The sequence below is a fragment of the Pseudorasbora parva genome, chromosome 12 (genome assembly GCF_024679245.1).
Source record: "Pseudorasbora parva isolate DD20220531a chromosome 12, ASM2467924v1, whole genome shotgun sequence".
NCBI lineage: Eukaryota > Metazoa > Chordata > Actinopteri > Cypriniformes > Gobionidae > Pseudorasbora > Pseudorasbora parva.
In genome coordinates, this window is record NC_090183.1 from 13,107,049 (window position 1) to 13,134,827 (window position 27,779).

General features: G+C 41.2%; 1 protein-coding gene across 2 annotated transcripts; it reads left to right on the plus strand.

The window, feature by feature from the left end:
- The first annotated feature begins 2,828 nt into the window (after window positions 1–2,828).
- wdsub1 (WD repeat, sterile alpha motif and U-box domain containing 1) lies at window positions 2,829–27,288 on the plus strand. 2 transcript variants are annotated; one of them, XM_067459209.1, is made up of 13 exons: window positions 2,829–2,888; window positions 3,181–3,601; window positions 3,848–4,035; window positions 5,999–6,088; window positions 6,185–6,278; window positions 14,423–14,456; window positions 14,586–14,626; window positions 14,705–14,811; window positions 16,489–16,503; window positions 16,810–16,839; window positions 20,755–20,934; window positions 25,307–25,441; window positions 25,523–27,288. In XM_067459209.1, the coding sequence occupies exons 2-13, from the start codon at window positions 3,204–3,206 to the stop codon at window positions 25,672–25,674; spliced, it is 1,464 nt and encodes a 487-aa protein (XP_067315310.1). In that variant the 5' UTR covers window positions 2,829–2,888; window positions 3,181–3,203; the 3' UTR covers window positions 25,675–27,288. The 2 variants fall into 2 exon arrangements, with proteins under 2 accessions (XP_067315310.1, XP_067315309.1); XM_067459208.1 differs by lacking the exon at window positions 2,829–2,888 and adding an exon at window positions 2,899–3,030.
- The last annotated feature ends 491 nt before the right edge of the window (window positions 27,289–27,779 follow it).

A 27,779-nucleotide genomic window follows, 5' to 3' on the forward strand; every position in this document is an offset into this window, starting at 1 on the left:
TCAGTGTCTAATGTGTTATTTTATTCATTTTTCCATGGGCAATGGTCTCATTTTCCTATTTTAAAATATAATGCAATGATTTTATTCACTGGATTATTTAAGCTTAACCCTTAAATGGGCAGCTAAATAAATAAATACTATTGAAAATGTATTAATCAATGGGATTTTAAAATATCAATGCAATATAGTCTACCTTTTATTTACAATTTTTATCCAGGTTTAAATGGCAAGTCAGCGATGTTTTCCCCCCCAGGATGGTAGGGGAAGGTACCGCCTTTTTCGTCTATGATTGGCTAGAAGGGCTCTCCTCCGATTAGTTATTTGATTTGGCCCTGAATCGTCATCTCACGTACATTGCAGGACAAAAAAACTTGAATGCATTTTGTACTTTATTTTGTTTAATTTCTACATGTCCCATGGGTTAGTTCCAACACGCATGCATATAGGAACTTTCCTACATTTTTTTTTCATCAAAAGTTTATTTGGTAGCCATGGTAACCTAAATAACATGGATTTCAAGCTGCAAGACTGATGCCTTGATGTCCAGAAAAGTAAGTAAATCTACTCTTTATTCTTTGTTATTGGGCATGTACACTTACTATGCGTATTGTATTATTTCTGTATTTTTAAACATTTTTGGATTATTTTAATCACTTTACTAGTTAAAATGGTGTACATTACATATTGAAATAGCTATACTTGCCATGTCATCATCTTTGCTAGTAAGGCTAGTTTTTTGACAAAAGTGTCATTACCAGCAGTCATTCCCAGCACATTACAGCTTCTGCTGGCAGGTTGTGATGGTGATGACGGCAGATACATTAAACATACTGTTCTTTAAGGAAATTATGTTGAATACATTATCTTAAATGAATATATATACATTTACCAATCAAAAGTCACTATTTTAATTTAAGTAATGCATTTTTTTTAAATACTAAATTAATTCATTATAATTGTTGTGTTTAGGTGTGACATGGCTCCAAAAGCAGCTGCCCAAAGGTCCAAATCTTACAGAAAACAGCTAAAAGATGATCCTGAGAAATATGCACAGTTTCTGCAGAGTGAGAAAGAGAGATATTGTAGAAAAAGAGAAACAGGAAACAGTTTCCCTATTGAGCATGCGAGAACATATGAAAAAAAAAAATGGAAAGTTAATCAACAAAGGAAGAGAGCTAAGGACAGAGAAAAAAGAGAAATAGAAAATTATCTTTCAATGAGTAGTCCTCCCGAATCACCTGATATCCATACACAAGAGAATCAGAATAGGGATGTGCCAAATTCAAGGAATGAAAGAGGTGGTATGGCGGATTCTGTCCAAACCCCAAAGCAAAAAAAAGTCAACAGAAACAGAGGAAAGGTCTACTATGATCTTCAAAGGTCTCAAAAAAAAGTTGGAAAATGCCATAAAAAAGGTTGATAAGTATAGGAAAAGGTTAGATAGGCTGACTAAGAGGCATACCACTGATCAGTCCCCAGGAACTAAAACAAGAAAACAAATAAGGGGAAGACATGGTAATCTCAGGAAGACTCACAGCAGCTGCGACAAACCTGCCATCAAAAGAAAATTAAAGGAAAACAAATCATATCAAAGGTCATTGCTGGAAACATTTTGAAGAAGTACCGGTTAGTGTATGCAGCACACACAGAACTTGGAATATCCTACAAAACAATGAGAACGGACATATTGACACCTGGTCTTCAGTATTCCAGACAAAAACACAGTAATGTGGTGAGTAACACTACAAAAGAGAAGATTAAAGAATTCTTGGAACGTGACAACAATTTGCAAGCTATACTACAGGAAAGAAAGACACCATAACTAGACAGAAATTCAAAAAGCAAATTAAATGACACTCTTTTCAGACTGTATCACAGTTTTAAGGAGGAACATCCCCAGGTGAAAATCTCATACAGTAAATTCTGTGAGAACCGTCCTTTCTGGATTGTCAAACTCTCCATTCAAGACAGGGATACCTGTTTATGCAAGAGCCATGCAAACACCCAACTCATGGCTGATAATCTGCTTTATCTTAAAGTAATTAGTACCAACAGAAAACGTAATGCGCCCGTGACTGTGAAAGTCCAATTAAAGCCTGCATGTACAGAGAGTGTCCATTGCCAGGACAAAGAAGTAAAAACTGCTACATTTAAAACTGGTGAGAAAACACAGTGGATGGAATGGCGGCGCAAAACTAAAAAGCAGGGAGAAAAAGAAAGGTGGCGATAAGGTGACATTCACTGCTCACTTAACAGTAAAGGAGCAAATCCAAGGAATCATTCAACACTGGTTGGAAAATGTCACACCAGCACTAAAAAACAAGTTTGGCAAACATTATTTTAACATTGCACATCAGTACTCAACCCTCAAAGCCCTGAAGGAAGTAAAATAATAATAATAATAATAATAATAATAATAATAATAATTATAATTATAATAATAATAAATAAAAGAAATAAATAAATACATTTTATTCATATTTGTTCAGTCTCTGCTTCAATGCGACATGATGCCTCGTACCGCTCTGAGACAGAAGGTAGGAGATCCAAACGCAGTATTTATTCAGTGAAAGGGTAATCCACACACGTAGTCTACTTTTTTTTTTTTTTTTTTATTTAAATAATTAAATTAAAATACAACGTGTACAAATAAGTGCATAAAAGGGAAAAAATGTTCCATGTATAATAAGTACATGTATTTTTTTTATTCAATCAAATATAACTGGTTACAACATACAGTAATAAAGAATATAGAAATCCTAGAATAAGTACATGCATATTTTTTTAAAGCAATCCGATAAAGCGACGAACCTAAACCAACGCACCACAGTAAATAAAACCACGTGGTTTGATAGTCACGTGACAGAACCAGGAAGTGTTCGCAGGAGGTACGTCCAGGGTACGTCATGTCTTCAAACACCGCTTACATAATAACATAATGAAAATACATCAATATATTTAAATGGAACACAAGTTTATTAAACGTTGTAATGGATAATGTCAGGACACTGCCTAAGAGTGACTTCAGAGGTATGAAACGTTTACCCCAACGATTGAATAAAAACTAAAGCGAAATAAGTTTGAAAAATTAAGTGGTTGCACTGTTAAATAATGTGTCTAGGTTTTAGACATGTGAATTACAGTATGTTGTTTTGTAATTAACTTCTTGTGTATTTAAAGGGACCCGACCAAAAGACATAAACATGGTGTCTCTGATCTGCACCTTACAAAGTCATCGAGACGATGTGAACTGCTGTGCTTTCTCCGGCTCTCTGCTGGCCACCTGCTCCGCTGACAAAAGCGTCTGCGTTTACTCCACCCGAGACTTCAGCGAGCTGCCCTTCTCCCCTCTGACCGGACACGGCTATGGGGTCCACTGCTGCTGTTTCAGCGCCTGCGGTCAATACCTGGCCTCCTGCTCCACCGATGCCACCACCGTGGTGTGGTCGATGGACACCGGAGAGATCGAGGCCGTCCTGGAGCATCCGGGCCGGAGTCCGGTGAGGGTGTGCGCCTTCTCTCCAGATTCATCTCACCTGGTGTCTGGAGGGTCCGATGGGACCATCGCACTGTGGGATTTTACCTCCAGGACACTGCGCAGGTACATCAGTTGTGTTTTGTATCTCTGTCTGTAGTAATATTACTGTAAATTACTATTTTATAAAATTAGTATAATTGTTAACTACTGGTCAAGATTTTTGATGACCATTGACGACTCAATGTTATTGAAAGCAATGTTGTTTAATAGCAAATCAAGCCTTTGCTTTTGTATCATGGTATAGAAAATATATTTTGCACTGACCCGGACCAAACAGTTTGATTGATACTTGTGTTTGGTGATGTTAAGAACTGGTGCGGTGACTGACACCAGTATAGTGGCCTGCTCTTTCACTCCCTGCGGTCAGCTGTTCATCACCGGCTCCACATATGGTGACCTGCGACTGTGGGACCTGAATATGAATCATCTCCATGCGGAGAAGAACGCCCATGACCTCGGGGTCTCCTGCTGTCAGTTTGCTCCGCAGATAATGAAGGGTAGGACTCATCGATTAGAATTTTTCCGACAAGTAAAGGCTGTTGTATCTCAGCGAGCTTAAAGAGATAGTTCTCCTGAAAATGAAAATGTTTTTTTAATAATTTACTCAACCTCATGTTGTCACAAGATACTTTGAAGAATGTTACCAGAAAGTTGACAGCCCCCATTGATTGACTTTCTTAGTAGGACAAAAAATACTATGGAAGTCAATGGGTGCCGTCAACTGTCTGGTTACCACCATTCTTTAAAATATCTTCTATCTTGTCAAGTAATGACAGAATTAATTTTTTTTGTGTGAACTATCCCTTTAAGTAATTATCAGACGCACTCTCCTAAAAGCAGATTCATAGTCAGATTTTGAATAGTGAACAACACAGTTTAGTGAAATATACTATTAACCAATCATTTTAGTCTTTATTGTAGTTAAATATTCAGTACATGAATTATAGTGTTTTTAGTTCAATGTATTGTAAATGTATATTCCGTTTAACACTGTCACCCTAATTTGCATTGTTTGCCAGATACTTCTGTTTGTAAAAATAAACATGGTTATCCATTTTAAAAGAGATTGTCCTCTTAAAGGTCCCGTTCTTTGCGATTCAAACTTTAGTTAGTGTGTAATGTTGCTGTTAGAGCATAAATAATGCCTGTAAAATAATAAAGCTCAAAGTTCATTGCCAAGCGAGATATTTTATTTAACAGAAGTTCCCTTTCAAAGCCTACAGCGAACGGCCGGTTTGGACTACACCCCTGCACTTCCTTCAGGAATGACGTCACTAGAACCGTTTGTTGACTAACCCTCCGCCCTCAAGAACACGCAAAATAGGTGGCGTGGTGCGCGCATTCAGCGCTTGCATCTCCCCGTTATGGTAAGAGGCGGGACCTTTCCGGGCAAAGTGCACTAAGCTACTGTCCAATCACAACACGGGAAGCACTGGCCCAATCAGAACTCGTTACGTATTTCTGAAGGAAGGACTTCATAGAACAAGGAAATCATCAGGCCGTTTTTAGGACAGAGGAAACAGCGCTGTAACAGAAGTCAATTGTGTGAAAAATACTGTGTTTTTTTACATGCGAAACATGAACTCATGTTATATTGCACACTGTAAACATAATCAAAGCTTCGAAAACACACGAAGAACGGGACCTTTAAATGGATTGAATGCACACTACCATTCAAAACTCAAAAAAGTCCATACGTTTTAAAGAATTGAATACTTATATTAAATAGTAAGTGAGAGTAAAGACATTTTATAAAGATTTCTATTTGAAATAAATGCTGTTTGTTTGAACTTTAAATTGATCAAAGAATCCAATTTTTTTATCACAGTTAAAAAAAATACTAAGCAGCACAGCTATTTTCAATGTTGATTGATAATACAAAAATGTTGCTGAACAGCAGATCATCATATTAGAATGATTTCTGAAGGATGATGTGACACTGAAGACTCTAGTAATGATTTCGCAAAATCAATGTTTTACTGTATTTTTGATCATAAGAGCATAAGAGACATTTAATAACACCACTTTTTCAAAATGGAAACTAGACTGTGGCATGATTACTTTAATTTTTTTAAATATCTTGTAGCGTTGGCAATAGCTTTCCTAGCATTTCCTCTAATGTCTTCTTAGAAGGAATGACTTGTTCTTCTTCTTCTTTCGGCTGTTCCCTTCAGGGGTCGCCACAGCGAATCATCTGCCTCCATCTATTTCTATCCTCTGTATCCTCTTCTCTCAGTCCGACTACCTTCATGCACTCCTTCACTACATCTATAAACCTCCTCTTTGGTCTTCCTCTTGACCTCCTGTCTGGCAGCTCTAACCTCAGCATCCTTTTACCGATGTATTCACTCTCCCTCCTCTGAACATGTCCAAACCATCTCAACCTGGCCTCTCTAAATAAGAAGGAATGACTTGTTAATAAAAGTAAATAATGAATTTTCTCTCTGTCTGTCTTTCCAGGCACAGATGGCTGTGTTCAGTTTCAGCTGGCCTCGTGTGGACAGGACAGTCTGTTGAAGATATGGATTGTTTCTCTTTTGTCTGCTGCAGGTAGCACATCTGATACCTGCTTGTGTCTTCTCCTTCCTTTTCTGTCTGCGTATTTAGTGAATGTGTGTGTGATTAATGATGTATATTGATCCACAGGCATTAAAATGCAGCTCGCTCGCACACTGACGGGTCAGTCTGCTCCAGTTCTGTCCTGTGCTTACTCTGCTGATGGACATATGTTGGTGTCAGGGTCAGTAACACACAGCTCCACAACCACTTCAATACTAAACATATTTGATCAATATACAGAAAATTACATCACCTTTAATTTAAAGGTGGGGTAAGTGTTATTTCAAAACCATTTTAGAAAAAGGACTAGGGCCGAATGGAATAACAAACTTGTAGCCAATCAGCAGGTAAGGGGCGTGTCTACTATTGAATGTGAGTAGAGAGGCTCAGTGCGCGTCATTATTCAAAACACAAGACACACATAACGGACATTAGCCAAGAACTAATATATGCTGCTTTTGCTTGAATATGCTCGTGTGTCATGTTCAATTGTTTGCCCATTTGCGATCGTATTGTGGCTCCCTTCAGCGATGATAAAGACCCAATCATTTCTACACCATATGAAGCATCTACATCTCCTCACTGTTTGTTTCAAGCGTCAGCTCCCAAAATACAAGACATAATCATACAAGTAAGATACTATACTCCTAATATATGTTTGTTTCCTCTTTTCATGATCTATATAATCCTAATCTGGTCATCATTGTAATATGTCGTTAGCTGGAATAGCTTAAGTACTATTGAGTTGTTCATGAGAACTAGTTTTTGTGATCGCTATAACTCTAATCTTGTCATATTTGTAATATGTCGTCAGTTGGACTGTCGAGGCTCGTGCACTATCGAGTTATTCATAAGAACGGTTTGTGTTTTTGTGATGGAAGATGTGACTTTTTCATTGAATATTCAACCTGGATTCGTTACACGCAGATTGTGCCATAGTCATTGCCTGGGTTACGTATGTGTGGGGCGGAGCTATCTAAATAGGGGCGAGACCCTTTTGGGGGTTGGGGCGTGTTTGTTTTGTTGATTTGAAATATCAACAACGGTTTCCAGATAGCACTTACCCCACCTTTAAAGGCACACTATGTAACTTTTGGCCCTTTATCGTTAAAAAACAAAACATGCATTTTGCAGAAGAACATTGGTTTGGTTGTGCTTTGACTATGCAGAGGAATTTTTATCCTACTAGTCATAAAACAGTTACTACTAGGCTTAAAGGCGCAATATTAAAATATTCAAAAATTACTGGAACAATGTTATATATTTTGTTGACTTGTGTACTTACATTATCCCAAATGTTTCCAGGAATGTTTAAATCCAAACAAATAAGCAATTTTAACCAGGACATGGAGCGTGTCCGTGCGTTGCCTATCAATGACATCATACCTGCGTTACTCTCGATTTCTAAACCATGGAAACACCAAAGATGCATTACTATATTATATGTTTTATTAGACAGGTGAGCAATTGTTTGGATGCATTAATTGACAGAAAACTAATCTTTGTGATATAGTTCAACACAGTTAGTCTTATTGTTTAAATCTTGTTTTCTTGATTTACCGTGAGTATCATGTTTTACCATGACTAATATCGATCTAGCTTACTGCAGTGTGCAACAAGTGTCTCATAGTAGCCGCCGAGGGAACGCACAGAGAAGCATTATAACAACTTTCAACACACTCAAATAATGTATGAAGCAGTCATTTGTGGCTTAATAAAAGCTCCACGAAATCAAGGTGTCATCAAGCTACACCTTTGTTTAGAATAAGCGACCTCTAGAGGTAAAAAAAATACATATTGTGTCTTTAAGAGATATAACCAGTTAAGATGTAAAGGATCTCAAGCTGACTAGCTGAAGACATTACTGTAGCTATACCTATTAATAGAAACAAGACCTCCATAAAAAACATATTCCAGCAGTGTTATAACCATAATGAAATGGCCCTTCACAATAGATAATGCTTTACAATGAACTATTATAAAGCTACATATGGCAATTGATCTGTTCTATAAAATACCTGTGATAAAGTTCGTTTGTGTAAGGAAGGAAGAGGACAAGGGGGTCGGTTTGACTGCTGACGCTTGCTTTATTTGAACAAAAACTCAGTCTCTTCACACTGCTTTTGCAAGTGTGTATTTCTCTCAGTCACTTCCGGGTTCCGGTCAAACGTTCCGCTTCCGGGTCAACGTGTCTCACAACTCAATGTCCGTGGGTGTGTGTGTGTGTCGCGTCAGCAGTCCCTCTCTCTCTCCTCGGTCTCCGGTTCCACCGAGGTTTTATCCCCTCTCCGCGCTCATTACTGAAACGAGAGACAGGTGTTATTAATCTGCTTCCAACCCACTCACTTACCGCTCGTCCCGCGGCTCTCTCTCCCGCTGCAGACCTCGGTGAACCACGCCCCCCTTGCCACATACCCCCACCGCCCGACTCAGGCCGGGGAGCCGTCCGGCCTGCAAGCCCCCCCCCCCCCCCCCCCATTTCTGGAGAGGAAGTCGGCCACAGCCATCTGAGCACCCGGCCTGTGGACCACCTGGAACTTAAAATACCAACGGGTGATCCGCGCGTTGGTATCCTTCATGCGGTGGAGCCATTGGAGAGGAGCGTGGTCCGAACAGAGGGTGAACTCCCGCCCCAGAAGGTAGTAGCGGAGGGTGAGAACGGCCCACCTGATGGCAAGGCACTCCTTTTCGATGGTGCTGTACTTAGCCTCTCTCTTTGAGAGCTTGCGGCTAATGTACAGCACCGACCGCTCTCCCCCCTCCACCTCCTGGGCCAGGACTGCGCCCAGCCCCCTGTCCGACGCGTCCGTCTGCAACAGAAAAGGGAGAGAAAAGTCAGGGGAGTGTAAAAGCGGCCCGCCACATAGAGCAGCCTTAACTCGGGTGAAGGCCTGCTGGCACGGCTCCGTCCATTGGACCGTATCTGGTAGCCCCTTTCTAGTAAGGTCAGTCAAAGGGCTGGTGAGGTCCGAATAATTTGGTATAAACCGTCTATAATATCCCGCCAGCCCCAAGAACTGCCTTACCTCCTTTTTGGTCTTGGGTCTCGGACAGGTTGCAATTGCGGCGGTCTTATCAATTTGGGGACGCACCTGTCCATGACCCAAGTGGAAGCCCAGATACCTTACTTCCACCCGCCCAATCGCACACTTCTTCGGGTTGGCCGTGAGCCCCGCTCCCCTCAGCGACCTCAAGACCGCCCGGACATGCTGCATATGCCGCTGCCAATCGTGACTAAATCACGATATCATCCAGATAGGCAGCAGCATATGCGGCATGGGGACGCAAAATCCTGTCCATGAGGCGCTGAAAGGTAGCGGGCGCCCCGAACAACCCGAAGGGAAGCGTGACGAATTGGTGTAATCCAAACGGCGTGGTGAAAGCTGTCTTTTCTTTGGACAATGGAGACAAGGGGATCTGCCAATAGCCCTTCGTTAAGTCCAATGTCGAATAAAATCGAGCCGTGCCCAGCCGATCAAGCAACTCGTCAACCCGCGGCATTGGATACGCGTCGAATTTCGACACTGCATTCACCTTGCGGTAGTCCACACAGAACCTGACCGAGCCGTCGGTCTTAGGGACCAAAACGATCGGGCTCGCCCAGTCACTGTTGGACTCCTCTATTACTCCCATATCGAGCATTGCCCCTAATTCTTCCTGAACTACTTTTTTCTTGTGTTCAGGCAAGCGATACGGCCGGCTGCGAACTACCACGCCCGGCTCGGTCTCGATATGGTGCTGAATTAAATTGGTACGTCCCGGTAGGGGCGAGAACACGTCGGCGAACTCCGCCTGTAGTTTTGATAAATCAGTGAGTTGGGACGGTGAGAGGTGATCTCCCCCAGGGGCCAGCGCGACTGATTGTGCTCTGATGCTCGCCTCTGGCCCGAGATCATCCTCTCCCCCGATCACCGTCGCCAACAACACTGATTCCACCTCATTCCATTTCTTCAGGAGATTGAGGTGGTAAATTTGACGTGCCCCGTTCCTATCGGATCGTATCACTTCATAATCGAGATCTCCCACCTGTCGTGCGACCTCAAACGGCCCCTGCCACTTTGACATTAATTTAGAGCTCGATGTAGGGAGTAATACGAGCACTTTCTCTCCCGGTGTGAATTTGCGTAGTTTCGTACCCCTGTTATATGACCGGCTCTGGCGGTCCTGGGCTTGCAACAAATTCTCCCTAGATAGCCGCCCCAAGGTGTGGAGTTTTGTTCGCAAGTCCAGGACGTACTGAATTTCGTTTTTGGCCAAAGAAGGTCCCTCCTCCCAAGTTTCTCGTAGGACGTCCAGCACCCCCCGTGGCTGTCGTCCGTAGAGAAGCTCGAAGGGGGAAAACCCCGTGGAGGCTTGTGGAACCTCCCGCACGGCAAATAAGAGGGGTTCTAACCACCGATCCCAATTTTTGGCGTCTTCCTGTACGAACTTACGGATAATGGATTTAAGAGTGCGATTAAACCGTTCGACCAAGCCGTCCGTTTGTGGGTGATAGACGCTTGTTCGAATGGATTTAATGCCCAATAATCCGTAGAGTTCGCTCAACGTGCGTGACATAAACGCTGTGCCTTGATCAGTGAGGATTTCTTTCGGAATCCCCACTCGGGGATCAGACAAAACAGTGCGTCCGCAACACTCTTCGCGGAGATGTTGCGGAGAGCCACTGCCTCCGGATATCGTGTTGCGTAGTCCACGATGACTAACGCAAAACGATGTCCGCGTGCGGATCGCTCTAATGGCCCGATGAGGTCCATCGCAATTCTCTCGAAGGGGACCTGCATTAATGGAAGGGGGCGCAATGGTGCTTTTGGGGCGGCCAGTGGATTCACCAACTGACATTCAGGGCAAGACGCGCACCACCTGCGCACATTGTCATGAATGCCTGGCCAAAAAAATCGGGTCATTAAGCGACTCAGTGTGGCCGCCTGCCCCAGGTGGCCCGCCATCGGGTTCGAGTGAGCCGCCTGGAAAAGCATTTCCCGGCGGCTCTTTGGTACTAATAACTGGGTTGTATCCACTTTTGTCTGAGTGTCTTGGGTCACTCGATACAACCGATCCTTAATTATGGCAAAATAAGGATACGTGACGGGCAATGCGGGTTGGAGAGACTGACCGTCGATAGAGCGGACCTGCTGAAATGCATGTTTTAGGGTCTCATCTTGAGACTGCTCCAGAGGGAAGTCATCGCGGTCCGAGAGAATCAGTCTCTCGACCCCGCTCGGTTCCTCTGAAGCTGTTCCCAAGGGTCCCGTATCAGTCTCACCAACCTGCACTCGCACCGCCCCGTTCCTAGCCCTGTTTTCCCAAGCGGCATCCGCGCATAACGACCCCAATAACGCCGAAAAGGCGGGCCAATTCGTCCCCAGAATTAGCGGATGCCGGAGGTGGGGACTAACCGCCACCTCAACACTATGCTTTTTCCCCCTAAACTGTATCGTGACTGGGACAACCGGATATTCCACCACATCCCCGTGCACACACCGCACCTTAACCATGCGGCTTGTATCCAATGCCCCAGGCTGCATCAGGCTTTGATGGATCGAGGTTTGGTTGCATCCTGAATCCACCAAGGCTTGATATGTACCCCCCTTGATACTCACAGGAATTTGGTACTCTCCTGCTTGATCGGGGGTGGCCCGTGGGACGTTCGGGATCCGGATCATTGTTCCGATGTCCATCATCGGACACCGGTCCACAAAATGATCCGGATCACCGCACCGCCAACAGGCCAGCCCAGGCCTGCCCACCGCCCCTGCGGCGGGGAGTGGGTTGGAAAATGAGCGCGGGGAGGGTGTGAAACCGGAGCCATTGTCGCCACCCGCCCCCAGCGGCCCCGCCCCCCTGGGCGGAGCCCGCGAACTCCCGGACGGTCCTGGGCCCATCCCACCCCGACCTCTGGGGGGGACGCGAGGAGGGCCTGGAGGACGGGACCTGGGGAGAGGGACAGGGCGAGAGGGAGAGACAGAGGGGGGAGAGAGAGAGTGAGAGGTTAGTGAGGGCTCGCCGACCCCCGGGCACGCCACCAGGTGGTCCTCCGCCAGCTGGATGGCCGTCTCCAGCGACGTGGGCCGGTGGCACTGGACCCACTCGGCGGTCTTTCTTGGGAGCCGAGTGATGAATTGCTCCAGCACCACCAGATCGACGATATGGTCCACGTCGCTTCCGCCGGCCAAGAGCCATCTGCGGCACGAGTCCCGGAGCTGTTGGGCCATTGCGAAGGGTCGGCCGGCCTCGCCCCATTCCAGGGAGCGGAACCTCTGGCGGTGTTGCTCCGGGGTCCGACCGACCCGCTGTAGGATGGCCCTCTTGAGATCTTCGTACTTCAGGAGGTTCGCTACCGGCAGATGTTGGGCGGCCGCCTGGGCTTCTCCTGTTAGTAATGGTATGAGGCGCACCGGCCACTGTGCCCGGGGCCAGCCGGAGGCCTCCGCGGTCTTCTGGAAGAAGTCTATGAAGGCCTCCGGATCGTCCTCTGGCCCCATCTTGTGGAGGGGCACGTGGACCGGTGCGCTAGCCAGCCCGGCGGCTTCGGCGTGAACCTCCCGATCCATCCAGCTCCGGAACCTCTCGCGGTCCTCTTGCTGGCCGCGGACAATCGCCTCGAAGCGGCGCTCTTGGTCTGCCCGCAGGTCCAGCATTGCCTGATGTTGGTCTTGGTGGAGGGCCGCGAGGGAGGTGATGATGTCCGCAAACGGCGAGGCGGAGGGCGTCTGCATGGCGGCGGCTCGGTCCTACTTCCTTCCCGGGTTTCGGCACCAGTGTGATAAAGTTCGTTTGTGTAAGGAAGGAAGAGGACAAGGGGGTCGGTTTGACTGCTGACGCTTGCTTTATTTGAACAAAAACTCTGCTTTTGCCAGTGTGTATTTCTCTCAGTCACTTCCGGGTTCCGGTCAAACGTTCCGCTTCCGGGTCAACGTGTCTCACAACTCAATGTCCGTGGGTGTGTGTGTGTGTCGCGTCAGCAGTCCCTCTCTCTCTCCTCGGTCTCCGGTTCCACCGAGGTTTTATCCCCTCTCCGCGCTCATTACTGGAACGAGAGACAGGTGTTATTAATCTGCTTCCAACCCACTCACTTACCGCTCGTCCCGCGGCTCTCTCTCCCGCTGCAGACCTCGCTGAACCACGCCCCCTTGCCACAATACCTTACTCACCTGTTAAAAAATTAAAAACCACCATCTCCATGTCGCTTGTACAACATTTCAAATCCCTGAGTTTCTGCCATCTCCAAAAAGCCAAGCCAGTGTTGATTCTTGTTTTATTACGAGCTGTGTTCTCTTTTTGCCTGCAGACTCTCCTCTGTTCAACTTTTTTCTTCTTCAAATGAGTGATCCCCAGAGGTTTGAGAATTAACATTATCCATGTCAACCTTTCTCGCTCATTGTGACGACTAACCAAAGTCACTCTCACACATACACGCCATGTACTATACCTTAGTAGCCAGAGCGACTTTTCTCTATTCACAGATATGGCGAGACATGCACCAGTGACATATGTATGCAATTTCTCATTAAAAATCTTGATGGGTCTAAAACTCATAATAGGCTTACCAAAAAAGGTAAAAAACAAAAACACGTTTTGGAAGAAGGACTGATGATGTATTTTTGTGTTTGTTCATTTAGACCAGAAGAGAACTGGGCTCCCGACTGAGCTTGGTTTCTCACAAGTTTTTCCCCTTTCTGTCACCTGATGGAGTTTGGGTTCCTTGAAATTGTCGCCTTTAACTTGGGGTTTAATATTAATATTCAGTAATATTATCGATTGAAATATTTGACTGCACTGACACTATCAGATGAGAACAAAACATGAACTGAATTGAGCTGAATAAGGGCACTATTGTCTACTTATTTCATAATGGATGAACTTCAGTTCACAGGTGTAAACACTGAATATATTTGATGTAGTTTACATCACTGATTCTGTTATTTTTCTGTTGTGAAGCTGTTTTGAAACAATCTGTTATATAAAGCTCTATATAAATGAAGATAACTTCCCTTGTCATTGAAAAAAAGTACAAGTTGCTTTTGATGATATAAGGATCTGCCAAATCCATAAATGCATATAATGTAAATGTCAATTGATCCTGCCCTGCATCTTCCATTGTTTTCCACTGGATGGAGCTGTGTAATCACAGACGTCGGCAGTGTGAAGAACACCATGATAGAGGAGCGCTGGTCTTGAAGTCTGTTTGCTCATAATCTGTGATGAAACGGATTTTTCATCCACTATGTGTCAGCAGGCAGACAAGCTCAGTTTTACTGCACATAAAGGCCATGGAGGGCTCGTCTGACTCATGCCTTTTAAATGTCACTCTCTCTTTCCCCACAGATCGGTGGATAAGACCGTGACTGTATATCAAGCTGTGAGTCTCATTCATATTCATCATATATTTCTGTCCAACCAATAAATATAAAAGATGATTGACAGCTCAGCCCACTTGGATGTCTTTAGCATAGCATTTACATTAATAACAATGAGTTTTACTTTGCAGAACGAAGGCATCTTACTCTACACACTTAACCAGCATGATAGGTGAGTTCTGAGTCATGATTTCTGAACTCTCAGTGTAAATTGTTGAACCCTGTCGGACGGTCTCTTCCTGTTGGGCAGGTATGTGACGGCTTGTGCCTTTTCCCCCACGGCCCCTCTCATCGCCACCGGCTCCATGGACAAAAGCGTTAATATCTGGAGGGTAGAGGATGGGAGCTGTGCTCAGGGTGGGTTCATTTACAATGAAAACGGGTCAGTCCTGTTATACAGCACTGCAATCTCAAACGCTTTCATTATATTATTATTCTATATTATTATATTATAATGTGTAAATCATTTCAAAAATATTCTCTGGTCAAGCACAAGGGACACAATTAGTTAATTTTCATATTTTACAAAACTATCATACAGAATTGTTAAGGATGAGACAAACCTAATAGTACCACAAAAACTTGACAGACTTTATACTACTTTCACCAAAAGTTATGTTACTTCCCGGAGGATGATGTCATTGGGGACCTGACTTTTGTTAGTTAAAGGGATAGATGTTCCAAACCTTATGAATTTAGGAAAGTATTATGGTCAGTGGGGCCCATTAACTGTTTGGTAACCCATATTCTTCCAAATATCTTCTGTTCAGCAGAAGAAATTCCTACAGGTTTGGAAAAACTTGAGGGTGAGTAAATTATGATTTTTGGGTGAACTATCCCTTTAATGGGATACTACAAAAGACTAAGGGGATGGGAAGTAAAATGAAAGAAAAAGAGGAATCATTACCAGTTTTTTGATCATCATTTTTATCAAAGAAATGGGAAATACACATGGATTATGTCTTTTTGAAAAATGATTTAAAATGCATTCTGTTCAATTAATGCAATATTTGATTTAAAATAAATCTAATCAATGATTTCCACTAATTTAAGGGATAGTCCACCCAAAAATGACTGTCACCATTTACTCACCCTCATGTCATTGCAAATATGTATGAATTTCTTCTGCTGAACAGAAAACATGTTTTTAAAAGGTTGTAGAACTGCACAATTAATTGTGATAAAGAATGACAACGATTCGGCTGTGTTTATTAAACCTTTGACAAATACCATTACAGCTGCCGCTAAGCAGTTGTCATGTATAGGTATGAAACAGTTTCACAAATAGTTTTTCAGCCACACAATTGGGTTCTGTTACAGTAATGCAAATGATTACAGAAGTATACTGGGATAAAAATTTATACTTTGGATATAAACACTGATGTCTACGGGAGAGAACAGAACAGAGTAAATCACCTTTTGAAAATCAAGTTAGTTAAAAATCGACGTCAGTTACATCGTGGTGGAGTCAAATCACTGTTAAAAATATATATTTATCATTGAATCATTCATTCAAGAGATTTGTTCAAAAATGTCTTCAAAAAACTCTTAATGAGTGAGTCAATGAACCATTCACTTGAACCTATATTTGAAACAATTAGTTCAAATTAATTACCGTAACTTTTTATTTTTATTTTGTCCATACAATGGAATTCAGTGCAAACCCAAAACTCTTTAAAATATCTTTTTTGTGTGTTTGCCAGAAGAAAGAAAGTCATACACTTTTGGAATGGGTGTGTTAACCATGACATCATTTTTATTTTGGGGTGGACTGTCCCTTTAATGATCTTAAAAAATATTTTGTGTGTGTAATAATTTATACAGTATATTTAAAGAGATATGATTAGGGTTTGGAAATACGGCAGAGTAGTTATGATCCATACACAGAAAGAGCAAATTATGAACTATTTGCATTGGAATAATCTTTTTTTTTGTTTTGTTCTAAAAACAATAATAATGATTGTTTGTGTAACATGATGATTGTTTGCTTTTTCTCTCTCGTCATTTCTTCCTGTTTGATTCCTGAAACTAAAGGCAAATCTTTTGCTGGTGAGTGTGTTCCCAGTTTTTATTGTTTGTTTTGGCTTTAACTAGCGAACAGTATGCAGATACCGGCTTTCAGGGCACAAAAATAAACTCTCAGCAAACAAACACTTGACAACAAAAATACAAACTGAGCAGTCTTTGTATTGTTCTGATACACTGCTAAAGCTTGTTTACTTCTGTTACGGAACTCAAGAGATTCAACCAGTATAACATAATATAAACCTGAAATCTGTCCCTAAATAAAGTGAAATGATGTGGGAGTCAAGCCCATTTTAATGTTCACTTACGCTTTTGTGTTCCTCATTTCAGATGAAGCTGCTTCAGTTTCAAGCAGTGAAGGTAAGAGAAATCCAGGCCATGCATTGATACATTTCAAGAAATGACTGAATTATGAATAATGTTTTATACCTGCAAGCTCAAGTGTTAAAACACTGCACTAGCAACACCAAGGTCATGTATTTCCAGGAAACATGTATGCATGTTTTTTAAATGTATATATTGAATCCACTGCACTTGAGTGTCTACCAAATAAATTTGACTTCAGGGGCAGATTTGCCATATTATACTTTATACAACAATCTTGGTTTTGTTTTGGGGCTTTATCAGAATAGATTTTCATGCTTGAATGTTAAAAAAACTCCTTATTTTTCCACATATTTTATTGTACATTGTTGCAGCACCTCTCTTTCCAGTCTGTTAGTCTGCTTTTTTTTGTTCCTCTCTATGAATCCTCTCCTTCCAAAAAAGTGCAATGTGCTCTGATTGGTCGGCAGGACTATTGTGTTGTGATTGGTCACCTGCTTTGACCGCGTTTCGGAAATGTCACACCCTTACCATGACTACGATCTCAACACAATTAATAACTGAACCTAGCCAGGCCTCGCCCCTTTTTTGCGTAAGCCTTGTGCAGGAATTATTTAAAGGGTACACACACACAAACACAGTTTCTGCCAGGCGCATGTTCATCTTGAATATCTATAGAGTAGTATTGCATCCTTCATATTTCCAAAGAGTCTTTAGATTTATCAGATTTAGAAAAGACAGAGATGCTGCACTTCTTTCCGAAAATAGCCGAACTCCAGTGTGCAGTGGGCGGGGCTGAAGTGTCACAAGCACACACTACATCATGGAATGATCCCTGGATAACTTTCGATTCACTATACATTCGTGTTGTTTACATAATAAAACACAGAAGTATAAAATTAGCATATTTAATGAGCTTAAGCTCCCCTGTCAGTTCAGGGAGAGGAGAGATTGAGGGAGAAGCGGCAAAGGGAATGATTTTTTTTCTATCAAAGGGCTCATAAACGTCTTTATAAAACAAACAATGATTTATATCTTATCCACCTGCGATTGATTAGACTATTATTTTTATATTACACATAGCCCGCACGATTGGTCGATATCAGCGCGAACCGCACGCACACGTGCTTGTGCCGCCCTTCAAATGTCAAGTCGAGAGAGACAACAGCACAGATCAAGAATGGAATATTATGAGATTCATCTCGCTGCCGGGCTTTTGTGAGCCCTGGCCCATACGTGTCTGAGTCCAGCGTGCGAAAGGTATGTTCTGTTAGACACGTACACATAAGCAAAACCATCTATAACAATGCGATACTATTACATTATGTAACCCCTTCTGTTCGGAATGGGACTCGAACCCGGGTCCGCCAGCATTAGAGTCGGATGTTCCAACAAGGAGGCTAAAGGCTGCAACCTTTAGAATCAGTCGTTAGAGCGTCTCTTGAGATTAGAGGAGTGAGGTTTACTCGCATAGCAACTACTAGCTGGCCTCTGTTACACACATAAAAACATGTTTTACTAACATAAGTGTGTTGCACCATTCCTGTCGGATACTAATCTCGCATCGACCGGAGATTTGTTTACAAACGATTCCGCAGTGAAATTAAGTGAATATGTCTTCCCATCGTGAGCTGGAACTTCATTGAAAAATTAAAGTTCAACCACACATTCCTAATATTAGGATCCGAAGGAAGCTTATACAGCCACTGTGTTCTTCCACAACCAGGAATAGCGCAATGTCTGGCTATCTTCCTCTACATGTTTATTGTTGTTGGCTATCTAGCACGAGCCGATCCCCTCCATGAGTCGGTGGGCCGGGATACTGGATTAGACGTGCTGTAGAGGTGTGTTTCATAGGGCTATGACGTAAGAATGAAGCACAAGATTGTTTGCCGGACCTGGTGTCTATAAAAGATTTTCAAGATTTTCAAGCTTTTCAGCTCTGAAACTTACAGGATATTCTTATATTACCATGACTTTTATATATCAAAAGCTCAAAGGAAAGTTGATTTCTTAATTCATCACTCCTTTAACACTGTGAAGCTGCTTTAAAACAATTGGCATTGTAAAGAGCGCTATATAAATAAAGGTGACTTGACTTAATGTCTACATTCCCGAAAAAAAAAAACCTACAATCAAGGTTTCAGGGAGTTTACTGATATAGAGTATAACTCCCTTTGGAGTGAACTTTGCACCTTTGCAGACCTTTTTTTTTTGACTCAAACAGCAACATTACACACCTAAAGAAAGTTACAAATGTAATAAAAAAAAAAGAAGAAAAAAAAAGCATAAAAGGTCCTCTTTAAGTAAATCAAACACTATTGTTATAACGCTGCTATCTAGCTACCATGTTCAATAATTACTCATTGTGAGTCAAAGACACAGGAGAGGTGTAGTGTATCAGACCGAATACACAAACGGGAAAGAGAAAGAGATGTATTCTTCTCTCGTCTTTCCGAAGTTTCTCTGGGGTGATGGATCACAGCTGCAGCTTCAGTCCAAACACACAGTGCACTCCGTGAAGAGCTCTAGTGGGCTTTACATGCTCCGACTGGTTTAACTGCATGTGTGTAGAAGAAATCTGATGAGATCTACATTATGAATAACAAAATAACATCTCTCACACACTAGGAAGTCAAAGTACTGCAAATGATCTGACTGCATCCTGAGCGGATACATGGTGTAGAACATTCCACCTCATGATTTATGCATTAGATGCAGTGTGAGAAGAGTTGACCAGCAGTCTTATTAAGAATTCTCTCTTTATCTTCGGCTTAATTCGTGATTAGTTTTGCTGATACATTTTATCACATATTATAAGACTGTTCATGATAAAGGAACATTTAAGTTTAATACACATTGGCCAGTTTCTAAGAAATGTTTCATTTTGTTTAATGTTGCACTACATAGGATTTTTGCGGTAAAATATCCCAAAACCACTAGACCAGTGTTATATATTTTGTTCAGTTGAGTTCTTACATTATCCCAAATGTTTCCAACTGTAAATTGTGATAAAATTGCTATTTTAACCAAGGAGCCGGAACGTCTGAGGGAGTCGCCTGTCAATTGCGTCATATCTGCGTTACCCTCGTGTTCCGGTTTTATTCTGCAGAAACGCTTTTCTCTTAGCAGTGTGAACAAGTGTCACAGCAGCTGCCATAGACCGCACTGAGTAACATCATAACCTCATTTTAAACACACTTAAATGTATCTAATATGATAAACAGAGCTGCGTTACCTCATACTCATGACCGGAAAACCTGAAATGGCGTCCGGCGACTGTGTCCCATCATAATAAAAGTCCTGCTGCTCGCGAGCCGTGTGTTGCGCATCAATCGCTCCAGCAGCCGTGCTCAGCTCCCTCAACACTCTGTCCTGCTCTGCTTCATACTACAGTAATGTTGATAACTGCATCCATGAACATGATTTCTGCCAGAGTCCTATTCCCGATTCTATTCCACCGGCTGTGAGGTGAAGACCACATGTCCCACTTGGCGTCATCAAACTACGCCTTTGTTTTGAATAGGCGCCCTCTAGCGGACGGAAAAGTTACATAGTGCAGCTTAAAAAAAGAATAATACATTTTTTAAGAAGTTTGCATTAAATTATAATTATTATGTAAAAACATACTATATACAGTAATAGGAAAAGTTTTTCATGGTTTACAGTACTTTTTGTTATTGCTATTGAATCAATTTCCTGATTCAGAAATTAAGAACATATTCATCATAGAAGAATGACACATTTTCCTGTCATTCTATGTATGAATATCAATCTTTTTTTTTTTACATTATATTTTTTACCTTTTATTAGATAAAACAGGACAGACTCACATGGCTAATGCTCTGATATGTATTACCCTTTTTAGTAAATTAGTATATGGGACAAAAAAAGCATGTAATCATGCCATGGACCCATTCCTAGGTAACGTGTCCTGTTGCTGTCTCTCAGGCAGGAAGTCGTGTGGACGCTCCAGACTGATGGTGAGCGAGTGGTCTGAGGAGGATGTGTTGGCATGGTTACGTGAGGAGGGACTGGAGGCTGTGATTGACGCGTTTAAATCCAATAACATCGATGGAGAGGAGCTGCTCTCTCTCACCAAGGAAACCCTCAGCTCTGAGCTGCACATTGGTAAAATTACTGCACACATCACTCAATATTGGTATTCATGTCTCATACTTTGCTCTAGACTCTGGTTGTCTACTTTAAACATGTACATAATTTAGGACTGGACTTGGTGAAGTCAATAATACTGATACGTCAATAACACTGCAGGGATGAGCTTTAAGTGTTACCTCAGCTGATGTAATGTGGAGTTATATAAAAATTACATGGATTTTACCATGTCCCTTATACATTACCTAACAGGAAATCTTGATTGGTTTGTGTATTTTAAGGAAAAATCATGGAAAAATTGTCCAATGTAAGACCTAATCCTAGAGATTTTGGGGAATGTAAACATGGGATTTGTTGAGTTATGTAAAGTACTTGCCTGTGTGGTGTCCAGTTCGTGTGCATTAAAGCTGATTATTTCCACTTTGGTCCTAAAACCTGCATCCATTTACATAAGAAATCCCATCCTAATGTGCACTTCTGAAAATAAAGTAAAAACAACATGAATCAAAATTCACTGTCCAAGTTGCCGTGACCGTCAAATAACCCCATTTTCATTTAGCATGACATTTATGCTAAAAGGGTTCGAAAATGACAAGAAAGAAACCTTTTGGCTCTTAAAAAGGGTTCTATATAGAACACTGCAAAAAAAATGCATTTCTTATCTTAGCAAAAACTCTCTTAATTTTGAGAGGCAAAGTGGCAGAAATGGGCCTTCATAAAAGAGAGTGGGTCACACGTAGAGTATGAGAACAGCACGCCAAATTAACAAGAAAAAAATAAACAACGCAGCACTAAATTTTTTTATTAGTATTAAAGTATAATCACATGGCTGTACAAGTCATTTCAACTTAAATGATATTAAAACTTCAAGTTAAATTTTAGAACTTAGAAAGGGGAAACTGTTTAAATTATTTAGTTAATGTACAAACCATTAATGATCATATCTTTTTTTTTTGTCTTTTTTTTTTTTAAATCTTTTTCATATATATTTTTACAGTGCAGGACAAACACAATGTGTCAATCTACTTTTTAAGTTTGTACTCACCTTAACATGTCCTCCTGCAACTTCTGATTAAATAACGGAGATCTGCTCATCATACATTATAATAAGTTAGTTGTCTTCATAATAATTCACAATAACTGCCTTAGGTCTTCTTTGAGGCTTCTAGTTGCTCAACTGTCTTAGGTCCTTTTTGTCGCATCTTCCTCTTTATAATGTGCCTAATGTTTTCTATTGGTGAAAGATCTGGAATTCAGGATGGATCTTTGGATTTTACTATGCACTGTAGATGATGATAACATCAAACTCTTTTTAATTTTTCTCTGAGAAACTCCTTTCTGATATTGCTCCGCTATTTTTCGCCGCAGCATGGGGGGAATTGGTGATCCTCTTCCTATCTTGACTTCTAACCGTGCGTTCACACCGCCACCGGCGAGAGCGTCAAAATTTGCTCTTGCAGCCCTGCCAACGGCGCTGTAGAAACGATGCTTCGTGGACGCGCTGCCACTCTGACGTAGAGCGAATGTTTTTTCTTTTTTTAAACTGTATTTAAAGAGGCCACAAATCAAACAAGCATGTTGATGGATAGACTGACCACAAGTAGGGTATAAGTTAACCTCATGAAATCGTTTAAATGTGAAAGTAAGAAAGAATTGCATACCCACTGAAAAACAAGCGTTCTAGTGCCTATAAAATAGTGTTGCGAGACTTCTTAAAAAATAACACATCACTATGAATGAGCTCGTCATAAATGATAGGGAAATCTGCACAGCAATGATCAACTTCTCGTACATTTTGCTTGGGAACTAATGTAGTCGGAACCAAAGTTTTTATGCCTGCGTTCTCTGGATTTCTCTCAAGCGGAGCACTTCTACATTCCAGTTGGTTGCCGCCGAACCGCGTCATAGCTCATTACCATAAAGTTGAGCTGATTTCAACTCTCCTCGACGGCCAAATCGTCCAAGACACTGCTCTCGGCGGTGTCATGACAAATCCTGTCCCCCTGTGAAATAATGTCCGCTGGTAGCAGTTTTAAATGCCTGATCAAAAGTTGTTATATATGGTTCTGGACAAGCAATTGTTTAAAAATAAACTATGAGTTCATTGCCATACTAAGTACACACATACATACGTGACACGCAACACATTTATTTGAAATATGTAACTGATTGCTATAATGGGAGCAAAAACATGTTCTGAATTATTTCGACTGATAAACTAAGTACCAATACAAAATCATGACATATTAATGAACCTATAATGTAAATAATAAAGAATACAAAAAAACAGCAATATACAGAACGGGTGCACAAAATAAATAGATTATATACAAGATATGCTTGTATATATCTTATATACTTATATAAGCACTTATAGCTTCAGTTATATACTACTAGTATATTAAACTTATGATTTGTAAGACATTAAAGACTATTTTAACACAATTTAAACAGCAAATATCAAAACACAATTTTGTAAAAATTGTAATCAGGCTCTGAACAGATTACCCATTAAAAGTTTGTTCAGCCAATAGAATCGCTCTGGGGTCCTATGAGCGGACACGATTTCACAGGGGGACAGGATTTGTCATGACACCGGAGCTCGCCGCCTGGCTTCCATTAAAAATGAATGACTTCCAACCACCTTGCCGCCGGCGGTGTGAAACACTTCCACTCTGAGAGGCTCTTTTTATACCCAATCATTTTGCCAATTGACCTAAAAAGTTGCAAATTGAATTGGTCCTCCAGCTGTTCCTTATATGTACATTTAACTTTCCTAGCCTATTGCTACCTGTCCCAACTTTTTTGGAATGTGTAACTCTCATGAAATCCAAAATGAGCCAATATTTGGAATGACATTTCAAAATGTCTCACTTTCAACATTTGATATGTTATCTATATTCTATTGTGAATAAAATGTAAGTTCATGAGATTTGTAAATTATTGTATTCCTTTTTTATTAAAAATGTGTACAGTGTCCCAACTTTTTTGGAATCAGATTTGTAAGATCTTTATAAAGCACTAAAAACATAGTTATGCAGATTATATTGCATTTCTGTCATAGATCTGTTAGGGGTTAACAGTTTATGACCCAAGACCAGTAGTTAAAAATGAAGACCAAGAGTCAGGAGTACAATTAATTAAAGAAACATTTTCTGAAGAATAGTTTGCAGTGTCATCAGCAGAAGCCAGCTTCAAGTCTCACAAGGAGTTTGTAGGCCGCACTCCCTCTCTCCCCATCTCATCGCCCCACCTATCGTACATATAATTGCCCAACAGTTATACCTTTTTCAAGGTCTATCCTCATCATTACTGCAAGGTGGATGGTTCTGATTGTCTCAGAGAAAATGCACAGTCAGTTAATCTGATGCATGTTTCCATAGACATGTCACTTGTTGACGCTTTCACCCTGGAATTAGGCCCGTAGTGACCTTCCAGATCTAGAGCAGGTGCCAGCTTGCCCAGAACAACAAGTCCACCCATCTCTTAGGATGCCCATTGTACACCATTCTCAACATTGATCTGTAGCATAGAATATTGCACACATACACAGATACACAGTCTCTCCAAGGTTGGAGCTGATTAGGCTCCAGTTCTAACCAAAACATACTGATAACATGTGCTTTCTCTCAGTGAGAGGTACAGGCAATATTCATCTGGACTCTAGTGTTTCAGTAAAAGGAAAAATAAAATATAATAAATTACATGAAGACAAATCCATATTTCATATTTGGAAGCTGGGCTAAGTGAGAAAACACGGTTTCTGCACTCCTGGCATATTGGTGTGTGCGATACCTCCAAAATCCAAACACACGACAACATATGTTATATGTAATATATAATATGTTACAATATATTATAGCTATCAAGTGTTTAGTGACGCATCCCACATCTCTAGGCCAGACCGTCAGTCACCACTCAAAGACCAAATACAAACTTTAGAAAACAAAGGAAGAACTGATTGGCGTTGACTGATTTGCGTGGCACTTGCCAACATGATAGTTGGATGTTATTATAAGGGCTCTTGCTTTTTGCCTGTACAGTTTTTAACTACGAATACATTCTTGCTACACCTCAGGTGCTCAATTCACTGAGCTCAATGGAGCAAAAAAGGTGGACAGTACATATTTTGCATTTTTTTTTTGTCTTTTGATCATTTATCTGAATTTTATTTAAAACAAATTTAAGATACTGCCTCCCTTGCTTGCTTGCATTCAATGACATGATGTCTACATTTGTTCCCAGCAATTACAGAAAGAGTGGGCCAATACTGGAGTTGGGGACCAAACCACCGCTGTTCTGTTAGCACAGATGTATTGATACGTGTACTTGGGCATTCCTACTTTTCTGTGATTGTATGTGTTGAAGTGTTCTTGTGCTCTCTCAGAGTCTCTGGGGCTGCGGAGTAAGGTCATGAAGAAGATCGAGGAGTTAAAGATGGCACCCGTCTCAAACGGCACTCCCGAAGAGTACCTCTGTCCAATCACACACGAGATCATGAAGGACCCGGTGATCGCTGCTGGTAAGCATCTGAGAGGGGTTCACCTGCTTGACTGCGTGTTTTGTTTGAGTTGAAGCATTTGTTGTTTTTTTCTGCCTGCAGACGGCTACTCGTATGAACGGGAGGCCATTGAGAGCTGGATCAACATGAAGAGCCGTACCAGCCCAATGACCAACCTGCCCCTGCAGACCACCCTTCTGACACCCAACCGTACTCTGAAAATGGCCATTTTTCGATGGACTACTAGTCAGTGAGTTCCTATAATACTGACCCTAGATCAGCCAGGGGAGTAAGACTTCACTGTGAAAATACATGTATGGTAAGTGTAAATGACTGTATAAACTGTGCTAACAGGCTAATTAGGTATCTGTATGCTATGCTAGTACATAAAAGCTTATTAGCACTAATAGTCATTATAATGTAGTTCAAACAGCATTTATCATAACATGATTTTGTCGGAATTGTAATCAGGCCCTAAAGAGAGTACTTATTAAAAGTAATTTGAGCCAATGGGATTGCTAACAGAGACCCGATTTTTAGGAGGACCTATTTGACTCTATATGGGGTTCAGACTACTCTATATCGACGCGATTTTGGCATAATCTGTTTGACGTAGAGCGTCGTTGCGATTTGTCAAATACAATAGGCGTTGGGATGCACGCATTGATTGTTTCATCTCATATACTGTAGTGTCATTGTGGGTGACAACTAACGACGCATCTTTGACACTTTACGACGTCACGACAGAAAGACTAGCATGTTTAATTTTTTCCGCTCTTTTTTTAAAACAGCTTTTAAACATGGCTTGAACGAAAGAGAGATGATTGTATTTGATGGGTGAAATTATAGGGGCGGCGCTTGAGCAACCTGATGAAACCTGGAATTAGCATTAAGCTAGTATAACAATTGTTTGTTTAAACCAAAGTCCTTTTTAAGCAAAGTCTGTTCAAAGTCTGCCTCCGGACAGCTATTTAAGACATCCAAGATCAACTTTATTTGAAATGTGCACCTGTTTTTAACACCACTCCAAATGGTTGTCCCCTAAAATAACGCCTTATTTGAGGGTATGGGGGACGTATTCCGTCATATTGCGTGTTGCAATTTGTCAAGCATTCTTGATGACATCAGGCACGTTGTTGAAGACGGCAAGCGATGATTGGTCAAGCAATGTATAGTCTGACGTGTCTTGTCCACAACAAGAATTTAAGAGCATAATCTGACACAGCGACTATCCTAACAGACAAAAATATTGTGTAGTCTGATCCCGGCATTAGTTCTTGACTTAATCCTGAGAGTGAGAGAGGTATTCTGTTAGATGTGATGTGATGTGATGCGAGGTTCGTGCCATCATCCATCAGTAAAGTGATGGTGGTTGTCACATGATGCTTGAAGATCAAGTGGTCTATAATCAGGTTAAAACTCCTAAATGATTCTCCATCATAACACAGCAGTGTTGAGTGGCCTTATACATCATAATAAATGTTTATCATCCCATTTCTGCTCAGTAGCGGACAGTTTGCTGGCGTAATTATACCGTTTGTAGCACATAATTATGATTTCTCCTGTGGCTGTTCTCTAGCTCCCATTATGACTCGCATATTTGAATACCGGTGAAATGTTTCAGTTGATTTAGTCATATTTCATTAAATGATTTTTGAGATGAGCTATGCTATCATTTGAAGGGTACAAATGTGGCTTATATGAAAGTTTACATGCTTGAAATCAGGTATATATTTATTAGTGGATGCTCATTGTAACCAGATCAGTGATTTTCTATATAACCCCATGTATATTATTGTCATAAGAGCACTGTTAAGAGATCTGTGTGATGAACATGCTACAATAAAATCAATCTGTTGAACAACTGACTTTAGGTTTGAGATTCATTTGAACATTTATTAATGATGATTGCTTAGGGATAAACTGGCGTTTAAAACAAATCCCTAACCCTAATATTAAACTATTACATGTAACTTGCCCCATGTTTGTGTAACCATATGATAAATCATCCTGTTTATTAAAAATAAAAAGTGTTAATTATTTTTAATCAAATTTAGGAATGACTACACATTCTTAACTTCTAGTTCTACACTACACACTTTTCTTAAGCAAATATAAAAAGTTATATTTATAAGTTGTTAACATCATTTTTCTTCTAAAATGGTTTCAAACGCAGCACTGCCATTTATCGATGTGGATCAGCACGATCCTCCCCTAGTTTTCTGTTTGGTTTTTGTAAATTACACTATTTTAGAGAGCATTCTACACAATAATTGATTCCCTTACCTGTGTCCAACAACAAAAGGCAGTAAGCATCACTTCTCGGGATTTTCTCTATCAAATCTTTCAGCCTTGTGTT

Bases quoted from the DNA above. Each gene is read 5' to 3' on its own strand.
- wdsub1 (XM_067459208.1), top strand. From the start codon at position 2,991: ATGGATAATGTCAGGACACTGCCTAAGAGTGACTTCAGAG. The intron at 3,031-3,180 runs GTATGAAACGTT...GTGTATTTAAAG, and splicing joins GCCTAAGAGTGACTTCAGAG to GGACCCGACCAAAAGACATA. The intron at 6,089-6,184 runs GTAGCACATCTG...ATTGATCCACAG, and splicing joins TTCTCTTTTGTCTGCTGCAG to GCATTAAAATGCAGCTCGCT.